Source organism: Cheilinus undulatus, linkage group 4, assembly GCF_018320785.1.
Source record: "Cheilinus undulatus linkage group 4, ASM1832078v1, whole genome shotgun sequence".
NCBI lineage: Eukaryota > Metazoa > Chordata > Actinopteri > Labriformes > Labridae > Cheilinus > Cheilinus undulatus.
Window position 1 is genome coordinate 55,187,162 of NC_054868.1, and position 21,601 is coordinate 55,208,762.

A 21,601-nucleotide genomic window follows, 5' to 3' on the forward strand; every position below is an offset into this window, starting at 1 on the left:
CATGCCACTTTTAACCAAGTTAACCAATTTTCTACCCATTTTGCCACTAATTTTGTCAACTTAAACCATTTTTGCTGCTTTAAACTTTTTGCAGTTTTTGCCTACTTTTGCTATTATTTGGACATTTATGGTCAATTTTTTCTTCACTTTTTACCACATTTTAGCAACTTTAAGCCTTTTTGCCACTTTTCTGCCACTTGTAACCTATTTTGTCACCTTTTTGACATTTTCAACCCATTTTTGCCACCTTCTTGTTAATTTTCACACACTTTGCCTTTGTTTGGCCACTTTTTTTTGGCCTAATTTTGCCCATTTTTTAGTCACATTAAAACTATTTTAACCACCTTTTTTACAACATTTAACCCTTTTGGCCACCTCTAACCCATTTTTGTCACCTTTTTGACACTTTCAACATGTTTTGCCACTATTAACCAATTTTTTTGGCCTCTTATGCCAGTTGTTAACCATTTTTGACTTTGTCTTGTCACTTTTTACCCAATTTTACCATGTTTTATCATGACTTTAACCAATTTTTGCCACCTTTCAGCCACCTTTTCCCACTTTTGCCACCCCCAGTTGTCTTGGCCCCAGAACCCTCTCCCCTTTATCCCCACTTATGGACCACCTTGACTGTTATATTATTTAAAAAGTCTATTTTGTATTGGTATGAATCTGGTGTGCCTTGAGATTTTGGCTTAACCTTAGGTGTGCCTTGGGCAAAAAAGTTTGAAAACCACTGCTCTAACCGATATGATCATAAATGACTAAAAACCCTCTGAATACAATCTGATAAATTATAAAAATGCCCTCAAGTGGATTATCAGTTACCAGAAACACCTCATTTATCAAATAAGATACAAAAAAATGTATGTTAAATTTTATGGATATTTAGATTTTTTTAAATTTCATTAGAAGTGAAATAAACATTTCAGTTCCAAAAAATTAGAATTTTCTGGCTATAATTTGTGTTTTCAGGCTTAAAGGGGTTAATGACAAATTAATAATTCCTTTTTTTTAAAATGGATGGCACTTATAGTGGTTACGCTCTGTGCAAAATGTATCCACCTTTAAAATGTTATTTAAGACACTTTTAGATTAAAAATAAGGAAATAGATCAGAGGTGTCAAACTCAAGGCCCGGGGGCCAAATCCAGCCCATGGTACAGTTACACCCGGCCCGCGAGATCATATCCCGTTCTTATTCTGACTGGCCCTAAAATATGAGGTCTGCAGATTTCCTGCAGTATAAAAATGTAAACCTACCCTGATGATAACAAATATCCTTCATAGTCATAAGTATGTGGAAAAAGATAAAGAGAAAAAAAAAACGTGAAAAGAAAATAATACGTTTTCATTTCATATTTTCAGTTTTGCAAAGCACAATTATGACTTCAATCTATTATTATTTTAGCCTTTTACATTTATTATTTTGACTTTATATCTCTATTTTGACCATTTTTAATTTATTATTTTGATATTTTGTCTCATATTTTGACTTTGTAAATGTATTATTTTCACTTTTTATCTCATATTTTGAGCTTTCCAGTTTATAATTTTGACATTATCTGATCATTTCAGCCTTTTCAATTTATTATTTTCACTTTTTATCTCATATTTTGACGTTTTTAATTCATTATTTCGACCTTTATCTCATATTTTGACCTTTTTGGTGCATCTTTATTAAATCTTAAGTCATATTTTTGTCTTAAAAACATGATTGTGACTTTCTTTTTTATATATTTGCCTTTTAAAAGCATTATTTAAACATATTATTTTGTGTTTTTAACTTTTGAACTACTAACTTTGACTTTTTGATCTCAGATTTTGAGCCTTTTAACATCATTTTGACTTTTTAAATCTCAAAATCATTTATCATCAGTGCTAGTTTTTTTTTTTTTTTTTTGCCCATAATTTAATACTGGTAAAAATGAGGCTAATGGTTTGGTTAAATGTGGACCCTGTTAGACCCTCAGGGTAGACCTTAAACCAGAATCCGGCCCCTTCTGTGACTGAGTCTGACACCCCTGAAATCGATGAATACATGAATAAACTACCACCTCATATTTTGGACAGTTTCAAGCCATTATCGAGGATTTTTTTTCCTTAAATAAATGTAACATTTTTTTCCCTTTATTATAAAAATTTGATTAGAAATAATCAGATGTGCCAATACATAACAATAACATTAACAAAGGTTAAGGAAATACACAAAACATTAATAACTAGAATAATAAAGAATAGAATAATAAAGTACAGAAAAGACAAGACAGACTTAGTTACAAAATCGTTCTGTATAAATTGACATTGTTGACAAAGTTTTTTGTTTGAGGTTAATTTGAGTCAATATTTGAAGTCAATTAAAAATAATTTACAGCAAGCAGCAGAGTTGGAGAATTTAGATTTGTGGGTGTGAAATTTTGCTAACAAGATAAAGAGGCTAAGGCTGACGATGGTAGACATTTTTATCTTTATATTCAAAATACAAAAATACATTTTTTTCTTATTATAAATAAATGTGACTTTTATTTTGAAAAGCTTTCTGCGTGCGTCATCAACAGTCGACAGAAGTATTTCCTGCTAGCTAGGTTGAAAGCCGGTAATATTTAAAGGTTACTCTCGCTGTTTTATCGGCAGTAGTGTTGTTGTTTTGTATTTTTTTGACATGTTCTAAATATTATTGATATAATTTTTGTTGTGTCATGGCGGTGCCGTTTAAACAGGCCGGTATTTTCTGTGCTAAGCTAACTAGCTAGCCTCATTTGTTTACATTAGTCCACGACGGTTCCTGCTGTCAGAGGAAGATCGGCTCCTTCTGCTGCTTCAGGCTGGTTTAAAACCAGAACTGGGACACAAACACGATGGAAGACTGCCTACACATGTGAGCCAGACTCTAAAATATCTAACACATGTTTGTGTGAGGTTTTTAAACTCTGTTTTAATGTACTGAAGTGTTGAATGTTGTTAATATGTTGGTTTAAGGGCTTCAGTTTTACCTGCTAATGACTGAATCAGACAAATATTCATGAAATTAATTTAAATGTTTCAGGATAAAGACACAGAACAAGTCAAATGTGTCAGACTCTGTGTATCCAGAGACTGAATGAATGAAATACTAAAGACTTCATATCCTGTTTAAAAGGACAGTCTCAGTATATTAAAGCATAAATAAATGGTCATCAACTGGCGGCCCGGGGGCCATATCAGGCCCCCCAACGCTTCCTTCCTTTAATGAAAGATCATTAAATTCAGAAAAGATGCTGTGGTTTTAAGACTTTAAATGTCTACAGCTGTTAAATCCATCCAACAAACAATAATTATTGAAATAGTTTTAGCATGACTGAACATTTGATCTGTTTTACAGAAATTTGCTGACATAATTAGTAGATGTTTAAAAAGGGTTAAGGTTGGCAGAAGTGCTGCAAAAATGACCAGATAAAGTGGTGAAAAGAGGTTCAAATGTGGCAAAAATTGCTTAAAGAGGGATAAAGGGGCAAAAAATTGGTTAGAAATTACAAAAATAGTTAAAAAACTGAATAAAAAAAGAGGTTAAAAAGTGGCAAAAATGGATAAAATAGTGGCACAAAGGGGATAAAACATGTGAGGAGTGGTTTAAATGGGTTTAAGAATGGTAAAAATTGGGTTAAGGAAGCAAAAAGGGGCAAAAAGTATCAAAATTTGGTTAAAAGTGGCAAAAATATAGCAAAAATAGCCCGGCAAATTAGTGAAAAAAAAAAAGATGTTCAAGAGTGGCGCACAAGGAAATAAATGGCAGGGAAGGTGCAGCAGGGGGTCAAAGAGTAGCAAAAAATGGGTGAAAGGTGGCAAAAATTGGTTCAAAGTTGCAACTCTTGAAAAAAATATAAAGAAAAGAGGTGAAAAAGTGGCAAAAATAGAAGAAAAGTAGCAAAAATGGGTAAGAGTGGCACAAAGGGGATAACACATGCAGGAAATGTGGTTTAAACAATGGCTAAAACTGGGCTAAAGAGGCAAAAAGGGGTTAAAATGAGTTAATACTGGTATTAAATCACAAATGTGGAGGGCGCATTCTCTGAGATTTTCAGGGGCCCAGTGTTCTGAAAGTCCGGACCCCAGAGTTTCTGTTGAAACTAAATCTGGCCCTTGTGCAGATGTTCTTGATGACCCCTGGTCTACTGGCTGAGACATAACCAGCATCTATTGGGAATTGTGTTTAAAAGTTTATAAAGAGAACTGTCAAACATTTGATGTTCCAGCTCCTCTGCAGTGAAAGTAGTGTGAGCCTCTTTATATTTAAAATAAAGCAGAGTTAACATGAAGGATACTCCTTATGTGTTTAAAACATTAAAGTGACATCTATGTTCTCTGTTTCTTCCCTTTCATGTGTTTAGTTATGCTTTATTCCTGCTCTTCAGGTGTTTTTCGGTATGATGGGGGTCAAATAGGAGGAGAGATGAGAGAGTTCAGCCCGACAGAGCTGCTCGCTGGCTTCTGCCAAACAGACGAGGAGGATCCCTTCCCCGTGTGGCAGAATGGACACGCCAGTCCCTGTTTTAACCAGCTGGTCCTTGGGGCTCTGCCTCATGCAGGGATGGCCATTTTCAGCGCCTGTTACCTCAGCATGGCCAGGTAGGTCACACCTGAGAGACAGATCTTATCATTTCTGACATTATTCACCTGTATTCATCAGGAGAATAAATGAGTGATTTTTCTAAATATCCCTGCTGTGATTTGTATGAGGCTGCAGTCTATTTTGTGAGTCCCTTCTATTTTTCAGTGAAATATATGTTTCATAGTCATCATTATTAGGAGCAGGATTAACGTGCAGTTAATTAAGAAAGTATTCAGACTCCCCTGGCTTTTTTCACCTGTTTAATGTTTCAGTGTGATGCTACAGTTGGAAAAAAATCATTTTCATTCTCATTAGTCTACACTCAGTATCCCAAATGCAAAAACATTTTTTTTTTTCAAATTTAATTCAAACTAGAATGGCCGTCTGAGGCAGCAGACCCACGCCTAAGCAGCGCCAACGAGGAACTCACGTTCCCATTAGGGATGTAGCGATATGACAATTTCATATAATGGTTATTGTGACCAAAATTATCACGGTTATCACTATTATCATGGTATTGTTGAAATGTGCTCAAAGTGTTGAAAAAAGTACTTATACACACACTGAAATTATTTAACCAACTTTTTTTAAGATAACACACACAGTGTACTTTGTTGCAGAGCATTAAAATAATAACATCAAACATACAAATGTGCATTAAAGATGGCACCTTATGGCCTTAAGAGGTAGCTGCACTTTGTGCAAATTGTAGATAAGATCCAAGAATACTTTTCTTTACATTGAGTGCTCAAGACTAGATCTAGTCTTACAGATCTAAGAAAATCTGGTACAGAAAGAACACTTTCACTGTTTCATGTACCTCTGTGTACCATCTCTCTCTCTTTTGCTTGCTCTCTCGCACTCTCTCTCGCCATGTTTTCAAACTGCGCACGCACACCAGTGTCTCAGAGAGCGCTGCTCCTTCTTCTTCTATGGTGTTTAACGGCAGCTGGCATCCATGAAGTTGCATTACTGCCACAGAGAGCTGGTTTCTCCAGGAATTGAGCAGTATCACCGTGAGTTTTCAAAGTGCGGTAATCAAACACGGCTTAAACGGTAATTAAAATTTGAAACGGTAATACTAACCATCTCGAATTTTACCACGGTTTATAGTGATACCGGTTATCGTTACATCCCTAGCTCCCATTGATTACTATGGTGTTCAAAATTTCGAAGTCTGAAAAAAACCGAACGGGTGCGCGGATCATCACCAAAATCTAATCAAGTCTTCACTGTAAAAAGCAACATCCATTTTACTCATAAACATTGAGTTGAAATTACTCAGTTCTTCTTAACCTGTTCTAAATACTTATTATAAACAAGTTAATTGTACTTCTTGGCCATAACAGCAAAAGGGCTCAATTTACTTAAGTTTACTTAGTTTAAAAAAATTAAGTAAAAAGGGGGTATAATTAAGTTGTGTTAACTTAAAAATCCAAAACAGCTGTTTGAACTCTATTTTTATGAGCTGATAGAATTTATTTCAATTTTAAGTGAACGGTACTCAAACAATTTAAGTATTTTTTTTTTTATAACTCATATTATATGAGTTATGGCAAATCTGCAGTTTTCCCAGAATGCCTTTGGGCACTTAACCTTTATGCACTCTGTTTGCTGCAGCTGTCTTTGCCAGGACACTTTTGAAAAAGAGATTTTTAATCTCAATGAGGTTTTCTCCTGGTTAAGAAAAGGTGAAATAAGATGAATGAATAAAATGCACCACGAGTGAAGTTGCTGTCTCAATTAAAGATGTCCCGTCCATAAGAGACATTGTCACTGTTACTAGCATCAATGAAACATGTATGGCACACTGTCATTAATGAAGTGGGTCGCCAACAGCCGTTGTTGCAATTGGTGGCACAAGATAGTCCACCTTAGGTGAAATGATAACTTACAAAACTTTTACAGAGAGTTCTAGCTGATGTTCTAAGGTGATCAGTTATCTAAGATGTTTTGAGTGCTATAAACTTATCAGTGTTTACAATGCACTAAAAATGTTAAGTATTACACACTCTAAGTAGATGATTTAGGCTAAGTCCTGCAAACTTAAATTAACATTTGAATCTCAGTTGTGAGAACTTAAAATAATTGATTTTAAACTAGTAATGAATACTTAAATAGTTCAAGTAGAACAAGTACTGCACACTACTAACAAACAAGTTTTTTAAACTCACAAAAGTCAAGTGTAGTTTACTTGTTATTTTTGAGGCAATGACTTTCCATAATTTTTTTAAGTAAGCTCAACTAATTTTTTCTTACAGTGTTCCCTGTCACTGTTCCAATATTCCCTGAAAGTTTGGTGAAGATCCGACTTTCCGTTCTCGAGTTATCTTGTACACATACAAAGAAACAAACAAAGATACGGAACCCTTTACATAACCCCCTGCCGATTTCATCGGCGTGGGTAATTACAAAACAGTCAGTATTTAGAGCCTTTCCAACAATGTTCCCTCTAAATTTTAAAACTCCTGAGCAGACATCCGACTTCCCTGAACACCTACTTCATCAACTGTGGGCGACATCTGACGCCTAGGCTACATCCACATGGTAGCGCCATGGCAGCACCTCTCCAACCCCAAATATCTTTACAAGTGACTATAATTATGTTGATTAATAATCACTGTTCATTCATTCATTCATTCCTTCACAAGCCACTCTCAGTTTTAGCTAGCCGAAATAATGATGTCTGGGACTCCTGTTTAATATAATCAAGGTTTACACTTCAAGGATTTACAATCCTTTAAAATGTAAAAGTAAACTGTGACTCTAACTTACAACAGACATTAACAAAGTTTGTAGTTTTATATAAAAAGGCAGAAAGCTTAATGATGGATGAGACAAAACACATGCTCTGTTCTCATGCTGCATCAACCTAATCACAGTCAGTTCTCCTAAAGCAGTGATCATCAACTGGCGGCCCGGGGGCCATATCGGGCCCCCCAAAACTTCCTGTCCGGCCCCGAAAGATCATTAAATTCAGAAAAGGAGGAAAAGAAGATGTTGTGGTTTAAGAGTATCCTTTGGCTTTAAATGTCTGCAGCTGTTAAATCCATCCCACAAACAATGCATACTTAAATAGTTTGAATATGACATAACATTTGATCTGTTTTACTGAAATTTACTCTCATAATTATTAGGTAATTAAAAAATAGGGTTAAGGTTGGCAGAAGTGCTAAGATAAGGTGGTGAAAAGGGGGTTAGAGGGTAGCAAAAATGGGTAATAAATGGCAAAATGGGTTGTGGAGTGGCACAAAGGGACAAATATTGGCAGAAAAAGTTGTGAAAAGGAGTTTCAAATGTGGCAAAAAAATGGTTAAAGATTCAAAAAAGGGGCAAAAGGTATCAACAATTGGTTACAAATGACAAAAATAGAGCAAACAAGTTATGGAAAGGGGTTAAAAAGTGGCAAAAATAGAAGAAAAGTGGCAAATGGATAAAAGAGTGGCACAAAAAGGATAAAACATGCTGGAAATGTGGTTTAAATGGGTTAAGAAATGGCAAAGATTGGGTTAAAGAGGCAAAAGTATAAAAAATGGGTTAAAAGTGGCAAAAATTGTTGAAAAAAATGTAATGACAAGGGGTTAAAAAGTGGGGAAAAAAAGAAGAAAAGTGGCAAAGATGGATAAAAGAGTGGCACAAAGGGGATAACACGTGCAGGAAAAGTTGTTCAAAAAGTGTTAAAATCTTGCAAAAATTGGGTTAGATGGGCAAAAATGGGAAAAAAGTATCAAAAAGGGGTTAAAAGTGTCAAAAACAGGTTAATATTGGTGCTAAATGACAACTGTGGAGGGCCCATTCTCTGGGATTTTTTTAGGGGCCCAGACAGTTTTGTTGTCAGGCCTGCTGCATTATAGATAATAGATGATAGATCTCACTGGTAATGACTAAAATGTCCTGTGTTTTGAAAGAAAATACAAATACTACTGCAATAATATTTCATTGATATCAGACCAACTAATTTATTTAATTTGTGTTTTTGAAAGTCCGGCCCCCAGAGTTTCTGTTGAGACTAAATCTGGACCTTGTGCAGATGTAGTTGATGACCCTGTCCTAAAGGACTTCTACCTGCACAAGATAAACAGCCCATGACAGAGAAATCACAATGTTACAAACATCATGGCTTAAATCCTTTTGTTATCAGTCCATTATAGGAGATCAACTCTTTCCTGGTCTCATTGTTGATCATTTTAGCCAGATTTATTCGTAAAAGCACCGTATTAAGATAAAAATGGACATACATTTAATGTTAAAAGTTATTAATAATTGTTTATTAAAATAATAGATTGTTTGAATGAGTTAAATTAAGTTAACACATGGGAAAGATGTAATCAGCTGTTTTAACTCTCATTACTGTAATAAATAAAATGATAAAAACAAAAATTTACAGCTTTACTCTCTTCAGCTAAAGTCTTTAACTCCTTTAGAAGTTGTCTGCGTCTGTTTCTCACTGCCCTGCTGATCAGTTATTAGGATTTTGGAGATTTTATGATTTTTTTAACCGGTTAATTATCAATATACAGTAAATCTATAATATTTCCTGCAGCGTGGCATTTATCAAATGTTTTGATAATAAACTCATAAACCGATGTTTTATCATTAGGGTGCACTGTCATGATAAAATATAAAAGTGGAATGTTGAGAGAGAGAGTGTGTGTGTGTGAGAGAGAGAGAGAGAGAGAGAGAGAGTATACGTATAGACATCACTGATGCACATATGCACCATGGCCAAAGAGGAGCTTTAAAGCAGGAGAAAAGTTCACTTCTGTGTTGAATCCTTTTCTCCTCTGCAGAAGGAAGCCTCAAGTCTACTCCACCAACACGTTAGCTTGCGTTTGTCTGTCTGTGGTTGGCGTTAGTGTTTGTGTCGCTGCGTGAACGGCCTGAAGCCAAAAGTGTCTGTGCAAAGACGCATGATGGAGGCTTCAATAGACTCGGCCGCATGGCAGTTATTTTGGAAAAAAAATCCCTTTATGTGTAAATCAGTCATTCAAACAACCACCACACACTGGCACTAAGAGCCAAGCACAGTTAGAGGGAGGTGGAGTTTGTGACGCTGATCAATGCAACTCACCAAAGCGGGGCGCTGAGGAGCCCTCCATGACTGGAATCCACCCGTATTGGGCAGCTGTCAGTATCAGGCCCTGCCATCAGTGTGTCAGCTGATGCATTATGTGACAGTCACACGTTCCATCTCCCAGTATGAGGCACCCAAGGAGATAGAAACCCTAGGCTACAGTACCAGCTTGCCTGTGGATTAATGCGCCTTTGATTGCAGCACACATTAGAAAATAACAGTGAAAACTCGTTGGGGATATTTGAGTGCCCAACTTTTTTTCTTCTGCACAGAGAGGTGGAGAGAGCAGTGCGCAATTGTGCAGAAAACCCCTTTGAGGGGACAGAGCTTTCCAACGACTCTGTAGATGTAGCTCAGGTTCCTCCATGTCTCTGGTCTTTGTTGAGATGTTTCTACACCTTGATTGGAGTCCACCTGTTCTACATTAAACTGATTGGACATGATTCTAAAGGCTCACACCTCTCTAGAGAACGCCTCACAGCTGACAATAACATCAGAGCAGAAACCAAGGGTCAAAGGTCAAAGGAGCTGCAGAGCTCAGAGACAGGATAGTTGACAGGCACATCCCCAAGAAATTTCAGCTGAAATTGCTTGGGAATGTTGATAGCTGAATTATGGAAGAACTGCTGAAAATAGCATAAAATAGCCTAAAAGTAGCTGAAAATGGCAGTCAATAGCTTTAAAGGGATAAGAATAGCTGAAAGTAGCCTAAAAAAGCTGAGAGTATTCTAAAAATAGCTGAAAATAGCCCAAAAGTAGCTGAAAATGGCATTCAATAGCTTAAAAAGGATAAGAATAACTGAAAGTAGCCTAAAAAAGCTGAGAGTAGCCTAAAAATAGCTGAAAATAGCCTAAAAGTAGCTGAAAATGGCATTCAATGGCTGAAAAGGGAAAAAAATAGCTGAAAGTAGCCTAAAAAAGCTGAAATTAGCCTAAAAATAGCTGAAAATAGCCTAAAAGTAGTTGAAAATGGTATTCAATGGCTGAAAAAGGAAAAGAATAGCTGAAAGTAGCCCAAAAAAAGCTGAAAGTAGCCTAAAAATAGCTGAAAATGACATTCAATGGCTAAAAAAGCACAGAAAAAGCTTGAAATAGCATGGAAATAGCTGAAAATAGTGGAAAAATAGCTGAAAATAGCATATAAGGGCATAAAGGTAACTGAAAACGGCATTAAATAGCTTAAAAAGGATAAGAATAGCTGAAAGTAGCCTAAAAAATCTGAAATTAGCCTAAAAAAGCTGAAAGTAGCCTAAAAATAGCCGAAAATAGCCTAAAAGTAGCTGAAAATGGCATTCAATGGCTGAAAAAGGATAAGAATACCTGAAAGTAGCCTAAAAAATCTGAAATTAACCTAAAATTGCTGAAAATAGCCTAAAAGTAGCTGAAAATGGCATTCAATGGCTGAAAAAGGAAAAGAATAGCTTTAAATAGCATGGAAATGGCTGAATGAGTTATAGGTGACATTAAATGATCCAAATGTGGCAAAAAAATGGGTGAAAAGGGACTAAAAGCAGTCAAGAGTGGCAAAAATGGGAAAAAAATTGGAAACAAGGGGTATTTAGTAGCACAACGTAGTTGAAATGGGTGAAAAGTGATGAAAAAAGGCAAAAATGCTGAAAAATAGCAAAAAGAAGTGGGTAAAATGGACAAAAAACTAGGAAAAAAGTGGTGTTCATTGTCAAAGGGTAGCTTAAATGGGTGAACATTGGGAGAAAAAATGGTGAAAAGGGGCAAAAATGGGATAAAGGTGGCAACAAAAAGTGGGTAAAATGGGCAAAAACTAGGAAACAAGTGGTTTTTAATAACTAGAAGTAGCTTAAATGGGTGAAAATTGGGAGAAAAAATGGTGAAAAGGGGCAAAAATGGGATAAAGGTGGCAACAAAAAGTGGGTAAAATGGGCAAAAACTAGGAAACAAGTGGTTTTAATAACTAGAAGTAGCTTAAATGGGTGAAAATTGGGAGAAAAAATGGTGAAAAGGGGCAAAAATGGGATAAAGGTGGCAGAAAAGTTTCGGTTTTTTAAGGTTTTCTTGGAGAATATTTCAAATTAAGACATAAGACATAAGTTATCTCAAGAGTGGTATTTGGAAAATTAAAAATTTTGGCATGAACATTTTTCTTCACATTTCCATCTGCATGGACCAGCTGTCCTGACATCAGAAAATTTTTTCATCTCTTGTATCGTTGATGATCGTGTTTCTGTTCTCTAGATCCGACCTCCAGCAGTCGTCTCCTCCCTGTGGCTGGACGCTCCGCTCCGTGTCTGCTCTGCTGTCGGCGCTCCTCTTCACCGCAGACGTGGTCATGGTGAGCCTCCTCCAGCAGGCTGACATGTACCTGGACGTCCTTGCTGACAGCTGTGCCATCCTGGCCTGGCTGGTCCACTTCAGCGCCATCGTGGTTCTCCAGAGGACGGCGTTTAAGAGAACCAGAGGGCCGTCTCTGCTGCTGGTGCTGGTCCTTCTGTCGGTCCCAAACCTGGTCTTTGCTCTGATGATTTCCTGTGACCATCAGGACTATCTAAGCTTCAAAGAGCCTCTTAAATTCACTCGCTTTGTGCTCGCCTCAGCCCGGGCGCTGCCTCTTCTGGTTTATCTTCTTGCCTTTGTGTTCCCCTGCATCAGTGACGCCGGATATACTCTGTCCATCAACACGGAGGATGGATTGCCACTCATCACAGAGAGCGACCAGACGGATACGGGGGACATGGTGGCAGAGGACGGGAGTGGCATCTTCTCTCGGCTCTTCTTCCTCTGGTTGACTCCTCTGCTCCAACGAGGACAGCGAGGAGAGCTGGAGAGACCGGCTGATGTTTATCACCTCCCACAGAGACTTCGGACTAGCGTGGTGTGTCGATACTTCCACCAGTGCTGGGAGGCGTGCAGACGAGGCGGCACGGTCAGTGACAGGCAGGATCAGTGGCCCCCGCCGGTCAGCAGGAGCCTCCTGAGTGGTACCTGGAGTTCCCACTACCAGGAGGAGACTCTGGAGCTGGAGGGGGATGTGGGACTGCTGACAGTGCTGCACAAGGCGTTCGGGCTTCGGTTCTACGTCCTGGGCGTGCTGAAGGCGGCGGTGAACATGCTGAGCTTCGCCGGGCCCCTCCTCCTCAACAGTCTGGTCAACTTCATGGAGGAAAGAGGAGCTCCAGCGAGCCACGGGGCCTGGTGTGCTCTGGGGCTCTTTGCCACAACTTTCCTGGCAGCGATGCTCAGAATTTCCTACCTCTTTGAGGTGTCTAAAGTGGCGCTGTCGGCCCGCGCCGCTCTCATGTCGGCCATCTACGCCAAAGCCCTGCGGGTCAGCGGCAGCAGCCTGGCCGTTTTCTCTCTGGGCGAGGTGGTGAACCTGATGAGCACGGACACCGACCGCGTGGTGAACTTCTTCACCAGCTTTCACGAGCTCTGGAGCATGCCTTTCCGCTTCAGCATCACTCTCTACCTGCTGTACCTGCAGGTGGGCGTGGCCTTCCTGGGCGGGCTGTGTGTGGCGCTGCTGCTGGTGCCTTTCAACAAGTTCCTGGCTTCCCGTATCCTTAGCAACAACAAAGACATGCTAAGGCACAAAGACAGCCGGGTCAAGGTGAGGAATGATGAGGTGATACAGTAAAAACAGAGTCGGCCATGGCGGTAGGAGAAGGATGAATAACATAATAATTATGTTCTTAATTTTTATGGCCCTAAATCTTACAGCGATCACTGAAACATTCAGCATGAATGTAAATGTCACGTCTGCACGTCTTTTTGTGACCTTTCTCTCCTAGGTCATGACAGAAATCCTCTTTGGTATTCGGGTCATTAAATTCTACAACTGGGAGTCTCATTTCACCCAGAAGGTCTCTGAATGTCGAAAACAAGAACTGTCCCACCTCAAAGCCATCAAGTACCTGGATGCTCTGTGTGTTTACACCTGGGCCGCTCTACCTGTGGTCATCTCCATCCTCACCTTCGTCACCTACGTCCTGCTGGGATATCAGCTGACTGCAGCCAAGGTCAGGAAGAGTTCAAGTGTGGGGTTGTGTAGCCGAGCTGATGTTCTGAGGGTTTTATTCACTGATTTTATGCATCCTGAATCTGTTTGAAAGCTCTTTAAACTCATTGTTCCAGGTTTTCACCACACTAGCTCTAGTTGGGATGTTGATAATCCCGCTGAACTCTTTCCCCTGGGTCCTCAACGGCATACTGGAAGCCAAAGTGTCTCTGGAGCGAATCCAGCGCTTCTTCAAACTGACCAACCAGGACCTGCAGGCGTACTACGCCCTGGGTAAGCTGCTGCCTTCTTCTTTGTTTGTTCAGTGAACCCATGAAGCACACAGAGTTTATTTATTCTTCTCTATCTGCAAATCAGGCCGCTGTAGGCCATCAACAGACTTACTCACACATGAAGTCCATCAATATAAACAGATTCTGCTCTCAATGAGAAATCATTCAACACGAACACATCCAGAACGGCTGCATCAAAAGTAAAAAAGTCAAGAATTTATTAAGTAATGATTCTCAGAGGCTGAAATAAGGAAATACACACTGAATCCTGATTATTTTCTCATAAAGCATCATGATATTATGGAGGCTATAAGACAGTAGTTCTCAACCTTGGGGTCGTCGCAAGACACTGAAAGGGGGTCATCAGATGCCCTAAAAAACTAAGAATATTTTTTAGATAATACTGTTGTCACTTTACACCAAATTTTAACCCTTTTTCATCTCTTTTGAACACCAATTTGCCAATTCTAACATATTTTTGCCACTTAAAACCCATTTTTGTCTATTCTAAACACTTTCCATCACTTTTTCTGCCTGTTTTTGCCACTTCTGAACCAATTTTTGCCACTTTCCGCCTATTGATGCCTCTGTTGACCCATTATTGCTTCTATCAACCCTTTTTCACACCCCTTTTTGACAGTTTATATCAATATTTCATCTCATTCCGCCTAATCTTCACCAATTTTGTTGCACTTTAAAGCCATTCACCCACTTTTTAATCCCCTCTACCACTTTTTTGTGCCAATTTTTACCACTTTTAACCCATTTATGTTCTTTAAGAATCCAATTTCACCATTTTTTTTGCCATTATTAACCAATTTTAGCTATTTTTAACCAATTTAAATTATGTTTTTTTTTTTACAAAAATTTTTTCATCTAAAGAAGGCTAAATGAATAAATAAAGGTATTTGTTGCTTTGATTAAAGTGGTTATTATTCATGTAAAATGTAAAATATGGTTATCACAGCTTAACCTCACAATGGACCACGGTTTTGCTGACCTCCACAGGCCCCCAGTTTGGCGGGGTCCCAGAAACCTCCCTCTTTATCCCTCCTTATGAACGGCCTTGTCTGCATAAGACTATCCTTGAATGTTCCTGGCTATTCAACCACCTTCAGGCACAGCGGGGGTCCCCAGTCTCTGGCACCTTTAGTTTGGGGGTCGCGGGCTGAAAAGGTTGAGAACTGCTGCTATAAGAGGACATGCACCCATACTTTTTATTTTTCTCCAAAATAAGTACATTTTGGTTGTTTCCTAAAATCTTGTGATTAAAAAGACAAAAATTTATGAGAGAAAAACTCCAAGCTTTGACTTTAAAAGTCGTTGCATGAACCAAAACTTTTATTTTTGAGATTATAAAGTCAAAAAAGCAGATTACATGGAAGAAAACCCTCCCAGATGAAGCCGCTTTTCTTGCATAAGTCCTGCTTAAGAGCCTGAACCAATAATCCTTTCTACTGGGACTGATAGGAAAGGAAGTAGCTGTGAGTTTAGCCCAGATTTATCACGTTATCATTATTATCTGGACTAAGGAGAGACAATTCTATAACCGGGGGTTATCCAGCTGCTGGTTTTAGTTTAATTTTTTCTATATTTAAGACTTTAAAACTTTACATTCTGAAGTTTGGTTTCTTGTAAAAATAAGACTTTAAAATCTTGAGAACTTTTAGTTTTTTTTCTCATGCACCTCTAATTTTGATTCTTTTGAGATACGCTGCAGGTCTATTTTCAGCGCCGGTTGCTGCCAAACCGTTGATCAAAAAGCACCAAACAGGAAGTCACAAGCGTAGAATATCTGGTTCTTTCTTTCATCTCATCCTGCAGCGAGAGCAAAGGGTCACGGAGAGGCCAGTGGGTCACGGAGCTACAACGGTGCCATTGACGAGTAAAAGTTAACTTTGGAGGATATTTATCCAAAGAATTTTACATAAAACCACAGATTCTTTTAGCAAACATGAACCATTTAACTTCCTAATGTTCTCACCCAATGGCAGAAGCAATAATATCATAGACTTATACCGGAAAGGATGATAAATTAACCCCAAACCAAAAGGTAAAACAGTCCGCTGTTGACATACTATTCCTGCGTGAACTTGCAGTTCTCCCGTGATCTCTTCCTGCTGATCAGGGCTGCATGCCGCGGCGCAGTGCTCTAGACTCACTTCAGTGGGCGAGGTTGCTTGCCTTCGGTCAGAGCAAACCCGTGTCGCTTTGGTTCATGGCTCAGTCGTCCTATGTGGAAATTGCAGGTAAAAGAAAACCAGAATTATCTTACTGAGAACAAGATTTAAAAATGTCAAAATCTAGACAATTACAGCCAAAAGAGTTTGTTCTCACTGGAGAATGGAGTAAAAATGTGTGGTTGCATGTCCTTTCAGGGCTTCCATATGGTATCAGACATTGTAAATATAAATCTGTTGTGTCTAAGCTTTAATTTTATCCTTGTAGTGACTCCTGAGGACAGCCAGACATCGGTCCTGTTGAGTCAGGGTAAATTTTCCTGGCAGGGAGCGGAGGGTTTGAACCAAAACGGCGAGGGAGGAAGTGAACGTGGAGCTGAAGGAAGTCTGCTGCTGCACAGCCTTAATCTGAAGATCACCAAGGTACAAGCAGTCTGTTAGCACAGGCTAAATGTAGCTTATTTTACTGTTACTACTAGACTTAGGTCAGTATGTCGGTTTAACCAGCGACGAGGTGTGAATAAAAAAGAAACACTTGAAAGGTTGATAACAGAAGCACAAAACTACCAACGGTTTGAAGAAATTATCTTGCAGGAAAATAAAGTTTAATGCACCGTTTGCAAATACACTACCAGGGGGCTCAGTTAAAACAATGATAAAGTAGGTAGGTGACCTAGTGGTTTAGGGTACGCCCCATGTACAGGGACGGCCCAGGTTCGAATCCGGCCTGAGGCCCTTTACCACATGTTTCTTCCCTGCTCTCGTCCCTGTTTCCAACTCTATCCACTGTCCTCCTCTGTCAAATAAAGAATGCCCAAAATAAATATAAAAAAAAGAAACAAAACAATGATAAAGGTGTGTGGAGATGTGCAGAGCACAGAATGCTATGGCCCCACTAGACATGTCCCAGTCATGTAAACACGAGCTGCTCAGCTCAACTAAAATATAGATAACATGGCAGAAGCCATTTTTAAATTTAGAGTGGACAGTTCAATGCATAAGTCTGACTTCCTGTACCTTGGTTGTTCTTTAATGCTATTGTTCTTTTCAAAGGAGTGTCATACCACTTGCACGCTGATGACATCCAACTGTATATGTCTTTCAGACCCACTGAAACTGAAAAAATTAATATGTTGCTTGAGTGTCTGTCCGCCATTAAGGATTGGATGAGTAATAACTTTCTTCAGCTAAACACTGATAAAACTGAGATTCTCATCATTGCCTCAGAGAGCATCTCTTCTCAAGCTGAGAAATGTTTTGGATCTCTTTCCCCCTCCTTAAGAAAAAAATGTAAAAATCTTGGGGTAACACTTGATAATTTAATGCTTTTTGATGAACACGTCAAGTCACTGACCCGTTCCTGTTTCTTTCATTTAAGAAACATCTCTAAATTGAAATCTGTTGTGTCTCAAGCGGAGTTAGAAATGCTGATTCATGCTTTTATATCCTCCCGGCTTGACTATTGTAACTCCCTTTTCACCTGCTTGAATTAATCATCCCTAAATCGGTTACAGATGGTTCAAAATGCCGCTGCAAGATTACTGACTCGGTCCAGTAGAACAGCTCACATCACTCCGGTTTTATTTTCCTTACATTGGCTCCCAATTAATTCCTGAATTCATTTTAAAGTCCTTGTTTTTGTATATAAAGCCCTTTATGGGCAGGTGCCCAACTACGTTCTAGACCTGCTCCATCCCTACATCCCTAGTCTTTCTCTTAGATCTTCTGACCAGAGTTTACTTATTGTTCCCCAAGTGCATTTAAAAACTAAAGGCTACCGTGCTTTTGAATATGTGGCGCCTACTCTCTGGAAATCTCTTCCACTCCAGCTGCGCTCATCTGCTTCGCCAGAGGTTTTTAAAAAGGAGCTTAAGACACATCTTTTCAGATTTGCTTTTGAACATCTATAGCATTGATTTGGATATATGCAAATGTTTCATGGTTTTTCATATTTTTGATGCTTTGCTGTTGTTTACTTGTTGTATTTTCATTTTAATTGTTGTGAAGCACTTTGTGACGTTGTTCTGTGAAAGGCTATACAAATAACATTACTTACTTACTAGAGACTGGTGTGTGTTTCAGGGCTCTCTGGTCGTGGTGGTGGGGAAGGTCGGCTGTGGGAAGAGTTCATTACTGGCAGCTCTCACTGGAGAACTCAGCAGGTAAAACACCTGAGCATCTTTATTTAAAGGCTCTCTAACCAGGGTTTCCTTGCCCTGTGAAACTTGAAGAAAGAAGGAATCTTCATCAGTCGGCTTGGGAAACCAAGGAGTGCAACTTTAAAAGCATATTTACATGAGTGCACCACTAACTAAACTTTTAGCACTTAATCTTTCAGTTTCTGGTTGTTGTAGGAAGTGGACTTCTCTTCACTCCATAGAAGGACAAATTAAGTAAAATAAAGAAGAATGCTTTGAAGTTCTGTAGAGTAATTCTGACTGATAAGCAGTGATCACAGCAGCCTTGAATGTTTTATGTGGAAAAGATTAGATAGGAGATGCTGAGGTGTTAAATGTTCCTCCTGTCCCTGCAGGCTGAGTGGGGTGGTGTACGTCGCAGACAGAGAGGCCGGGTTCGGTCTGGCATCTCAGGAGCCGTGGATCCAGCATGCATCGGTGCGGGACAACATCCTGTTTGGCAAAGCGTACGACCACGGCGTGTACCAGGCTGTGATCGAGGCCTGCGCTCTGTCAGATGACCTCAACGTACGGCTGCTTTATTAGTTTGTCTTTTCCTTGTTCACATCTTAGTATCTATGCATACCACTGTGTGTTTGCCCCCATGGCCATTTTACCCTTTTATTGATTTTATAACGGTCCATTTAATTGAGCTTTTGGACAAAATTAATGTTATATGTATAAATATTCACCCACTTTAAAGTGACTGACCTAACTCAGCAGAGGTCCAGGCAGTTGGTGCTAGTCCCACAGTGATTGTAGTATGAAGACACCTGTGTCTGGAAGGTCCAGTCACTGGTTCATCAGTATTCCTGGCTACCATTACACCATGAAGACAAAAGAATACTCAGAGAAAAGGTTACTGAAAAGTCTAAGTCAGGGGTCATTTCCAAGTCTCTGAACATCCCCCAGAGTTCAGTTAGATCCATCATGAAGAAATGAAGGAATATGTCACATGTGTAAATCTGCCTAGATCAGACCGTCTTCACAAACTGAGTGGGCGTGCAAGAAGGAGACTAGTGAGAGAGGACACCAAGACACTATGACTACTCTGAAGGAGCTCCAAGCTTCAGCAGCTGAGATGGAGAGACTCTGCAGACAACAACTGTTGGCCGGGTTCTTCAGCAGTCAGAGCTTTATGGGAGAGTGGCAAAGAGAAAGACACTGTTGAAGAAAACTCAGATTCAATCTGGACTAGAGTTCACCAGAAGGACTGTGGGAGACTCCATGGTCAAGAGGAAGAAAGTTCTTACAAGATGCCAAACCAGACATCTGCAAAAACACACCATCCCCACTGTGGAGCATGATGTTGGCAGCATCATGCCATGGGGATGCTTCTCAGCAGCGTTGTGCTGTGGGGATGCTTCTCAGCAGTGTCATGTCGTGGGGATGCTTCTCAGGAGCATCATGCCATGGGGATGCTTCTCAGCAGCATCATGATGTGGGGATGCTTCTCAGAAGCGTCATGATGTGGGGATGCTTCTCAGCAGCGTCATGCTGTGGGGATGCTTCTCAGCAGCATCATGATGTGGGGATGCTTCTCAGCAGCATCATGCTGTGGAGATGCTTCTCAGCAGCATCATGATGTGGGGATGCCTCTCAGCAGCATCATGATGTGGGGATGCTTCTCAGCAGCATCATGCTGTGGGGATGCTTCTCAGCAGCATCATGATGTGGAGATGCTTCTCAGCAGCATCATGATGTGGGGATGCTTCTCAGCAGCATCATGATGTGGGGATGCTTCTCAGCAGCATCATGCTGTGGGGATGCTTCTCAGCAGCATCATAATGTGGGGATGCTTCTCAGCAACATCGTGCTGTGGGGATGCTTCTCAGCAGCATCGTGCTGTGGGGATGCTTCTCAGCAGCGTCATGCTGTGGGGATGCTTTTCAGCAGCCGGCCCTGGAAGGCTTGTAAAGGTTGATGGGAAAATAAATGCAACAACATATCTTAAAATCCTGGAGGATAATCTTCTTCAGTCTGACAGAGGACTAAAAAGGGTCAAACATCCCAGGGGGTGAATGCTGTTTTCATCTCTAAAGAGTCCCACTTTATTCCTCCACAACATCCATAGTGAAGGCAATGTCACAGGTGTAATAAACTAAATCTTTCTACAGTACTGTAAACTGGGCTTGTGATTATTTTGTTTCATTGACTGTTTTTGTTGTTACTTCAGAGTAGACAAAACTTTTCCCTGATGTTCCATGCCCGACCCCAGGTCAATGCCAGTGCCCTACAGAATGAATTTTTGTCTGTTTATACTGATCAAGTCTGCTTCTTGTCCTAACCTGAAGTGAAAGCACTTTTCTTACATTTTAGATGAGTCGTAAACATTTTCATGCTGTTCGCTGTGTCCTCAGGTTTTGCCAAATGGAGATAAGACAGAAGTGGGAGAGAATGGAGTGACTCTGAGCGGAGGACAGAAGGCTCGACTCGCCCTCGCCAGAGCTGTTTACATGGTCAGTCCTCTCTATGAAGCTGAGCAGTCAGCACTCAGAAAAGTCTTCTTCTGGGCTGAAGGGCATTCCCCTTTTTTTAAGCAAATAAACCTTATGGAGGGCAGATTTTGTTGACTAAACCCCCAGTTTAAGACAGAAAAAAGTTTCTTGACATGCTTTGAAAATGTGTATAACTCTTTAATAGAAGTAGATCGTTATCTAAATATCTAACTGTAAAACATGTTGGATTTACACATTCTTTAAAAGACACAGATCAAATTTACAATCAATATTTTTCCCCTCAGGACAAAGACATCTACCTCCTCGATGACCCGTTGGCGGCAGTCGACACCGACGTGGCCGAACACCTCATGAAGAAATGCATCATGGAGCTCCTGAGGGGAAAGACCAGAATCCTTTGCACGCATCGCATCGAGTTTGTAGACAAAGCTGACTTGGTGGTCCTCATGGAGAATGGGACGATCGTCAACACAGGTAGAAACAAAAAAACACGACCCAAACAGATGGAAATGTCTTTAAAAGAATACGGAGGCTGGTGGGATTAATCTTGGGTTAGGATAAATATTCAAATTTAAATATTTACTCATTTTTTAGGGCTTATCAGACACAAATATGGAGAATTTAAATAGGTTCAAAATGAATAAAGATTCAGGAGTGAGCTGCTCTCATACCAAGGCTGGAAATCTGCTTAGACAAACAGGAAGTATTTGATCTCCTCAAGCATTTCCTTCCTTTCTTCTTACTTTTAAAACAATCTCTTACTCTGGGTTTCTTTATAACAATCAAGTCCTCAACCCTTTCAAAAAAGGCGCTTTTGAAGATGAATACATGGAAGAGGAGATGAGTCGCAGCATCCTGAGT

General features: G+C 39.7%; 1 protein-coding gene across 1 annotated transcript in view; it reads left to right on the forward strand.

Annotated features, from left to right (window-relative positions):
- Positions 1-2,572: 2,572 nt before the first annotated feature.
- abcc10 (ATP-binding cassette, sub-family C (CFTR/MRP), member 10) overlaps positions 2,573-21,601 on the forward strand; it is a 35,120-nt gene continuing 16,091 nt past the window's right edge. Inside the window, exons 1-10 of the mRNA XM_041784942.1 lie at positions 2,573-2,877; positions 4,391-4,604; positions 11,873-13,244; positions 13,426-13,653; positions 13,769-13,925; positions 16,373-16,527; positions 18,187-18,266; positions 18,638-18,809; positions 20,642-20,740; positions 21,025-21,214. Of these exons, the coding sequence (XP_041640876.1) occupies positions 4,429-4,604; positions 11,873-13,244; positions 13,426-13,653; positions 13,769-13,925; positions 16,373-16,527; positions 18,187-18,266; positions 18,638-18,809; positions 20,642-20,740; positions 21,025-21,214 (2,629 nt within the window). The 5' untranslated portion in view covers positions 2,573-2,877; positions 4,391-4,428. The remainder of the gene's footprint in view (positions 2,878-4,390; positions 4,605-11,872; positions 13,245-13,425; positions 13,654-13,768; positions 13,926-16,372; positions 16,528-18,186; positions 18,267-18,637; positions 18,810-20,641; positions 20,741-21,024; positions 21,215-21,601) is intronic.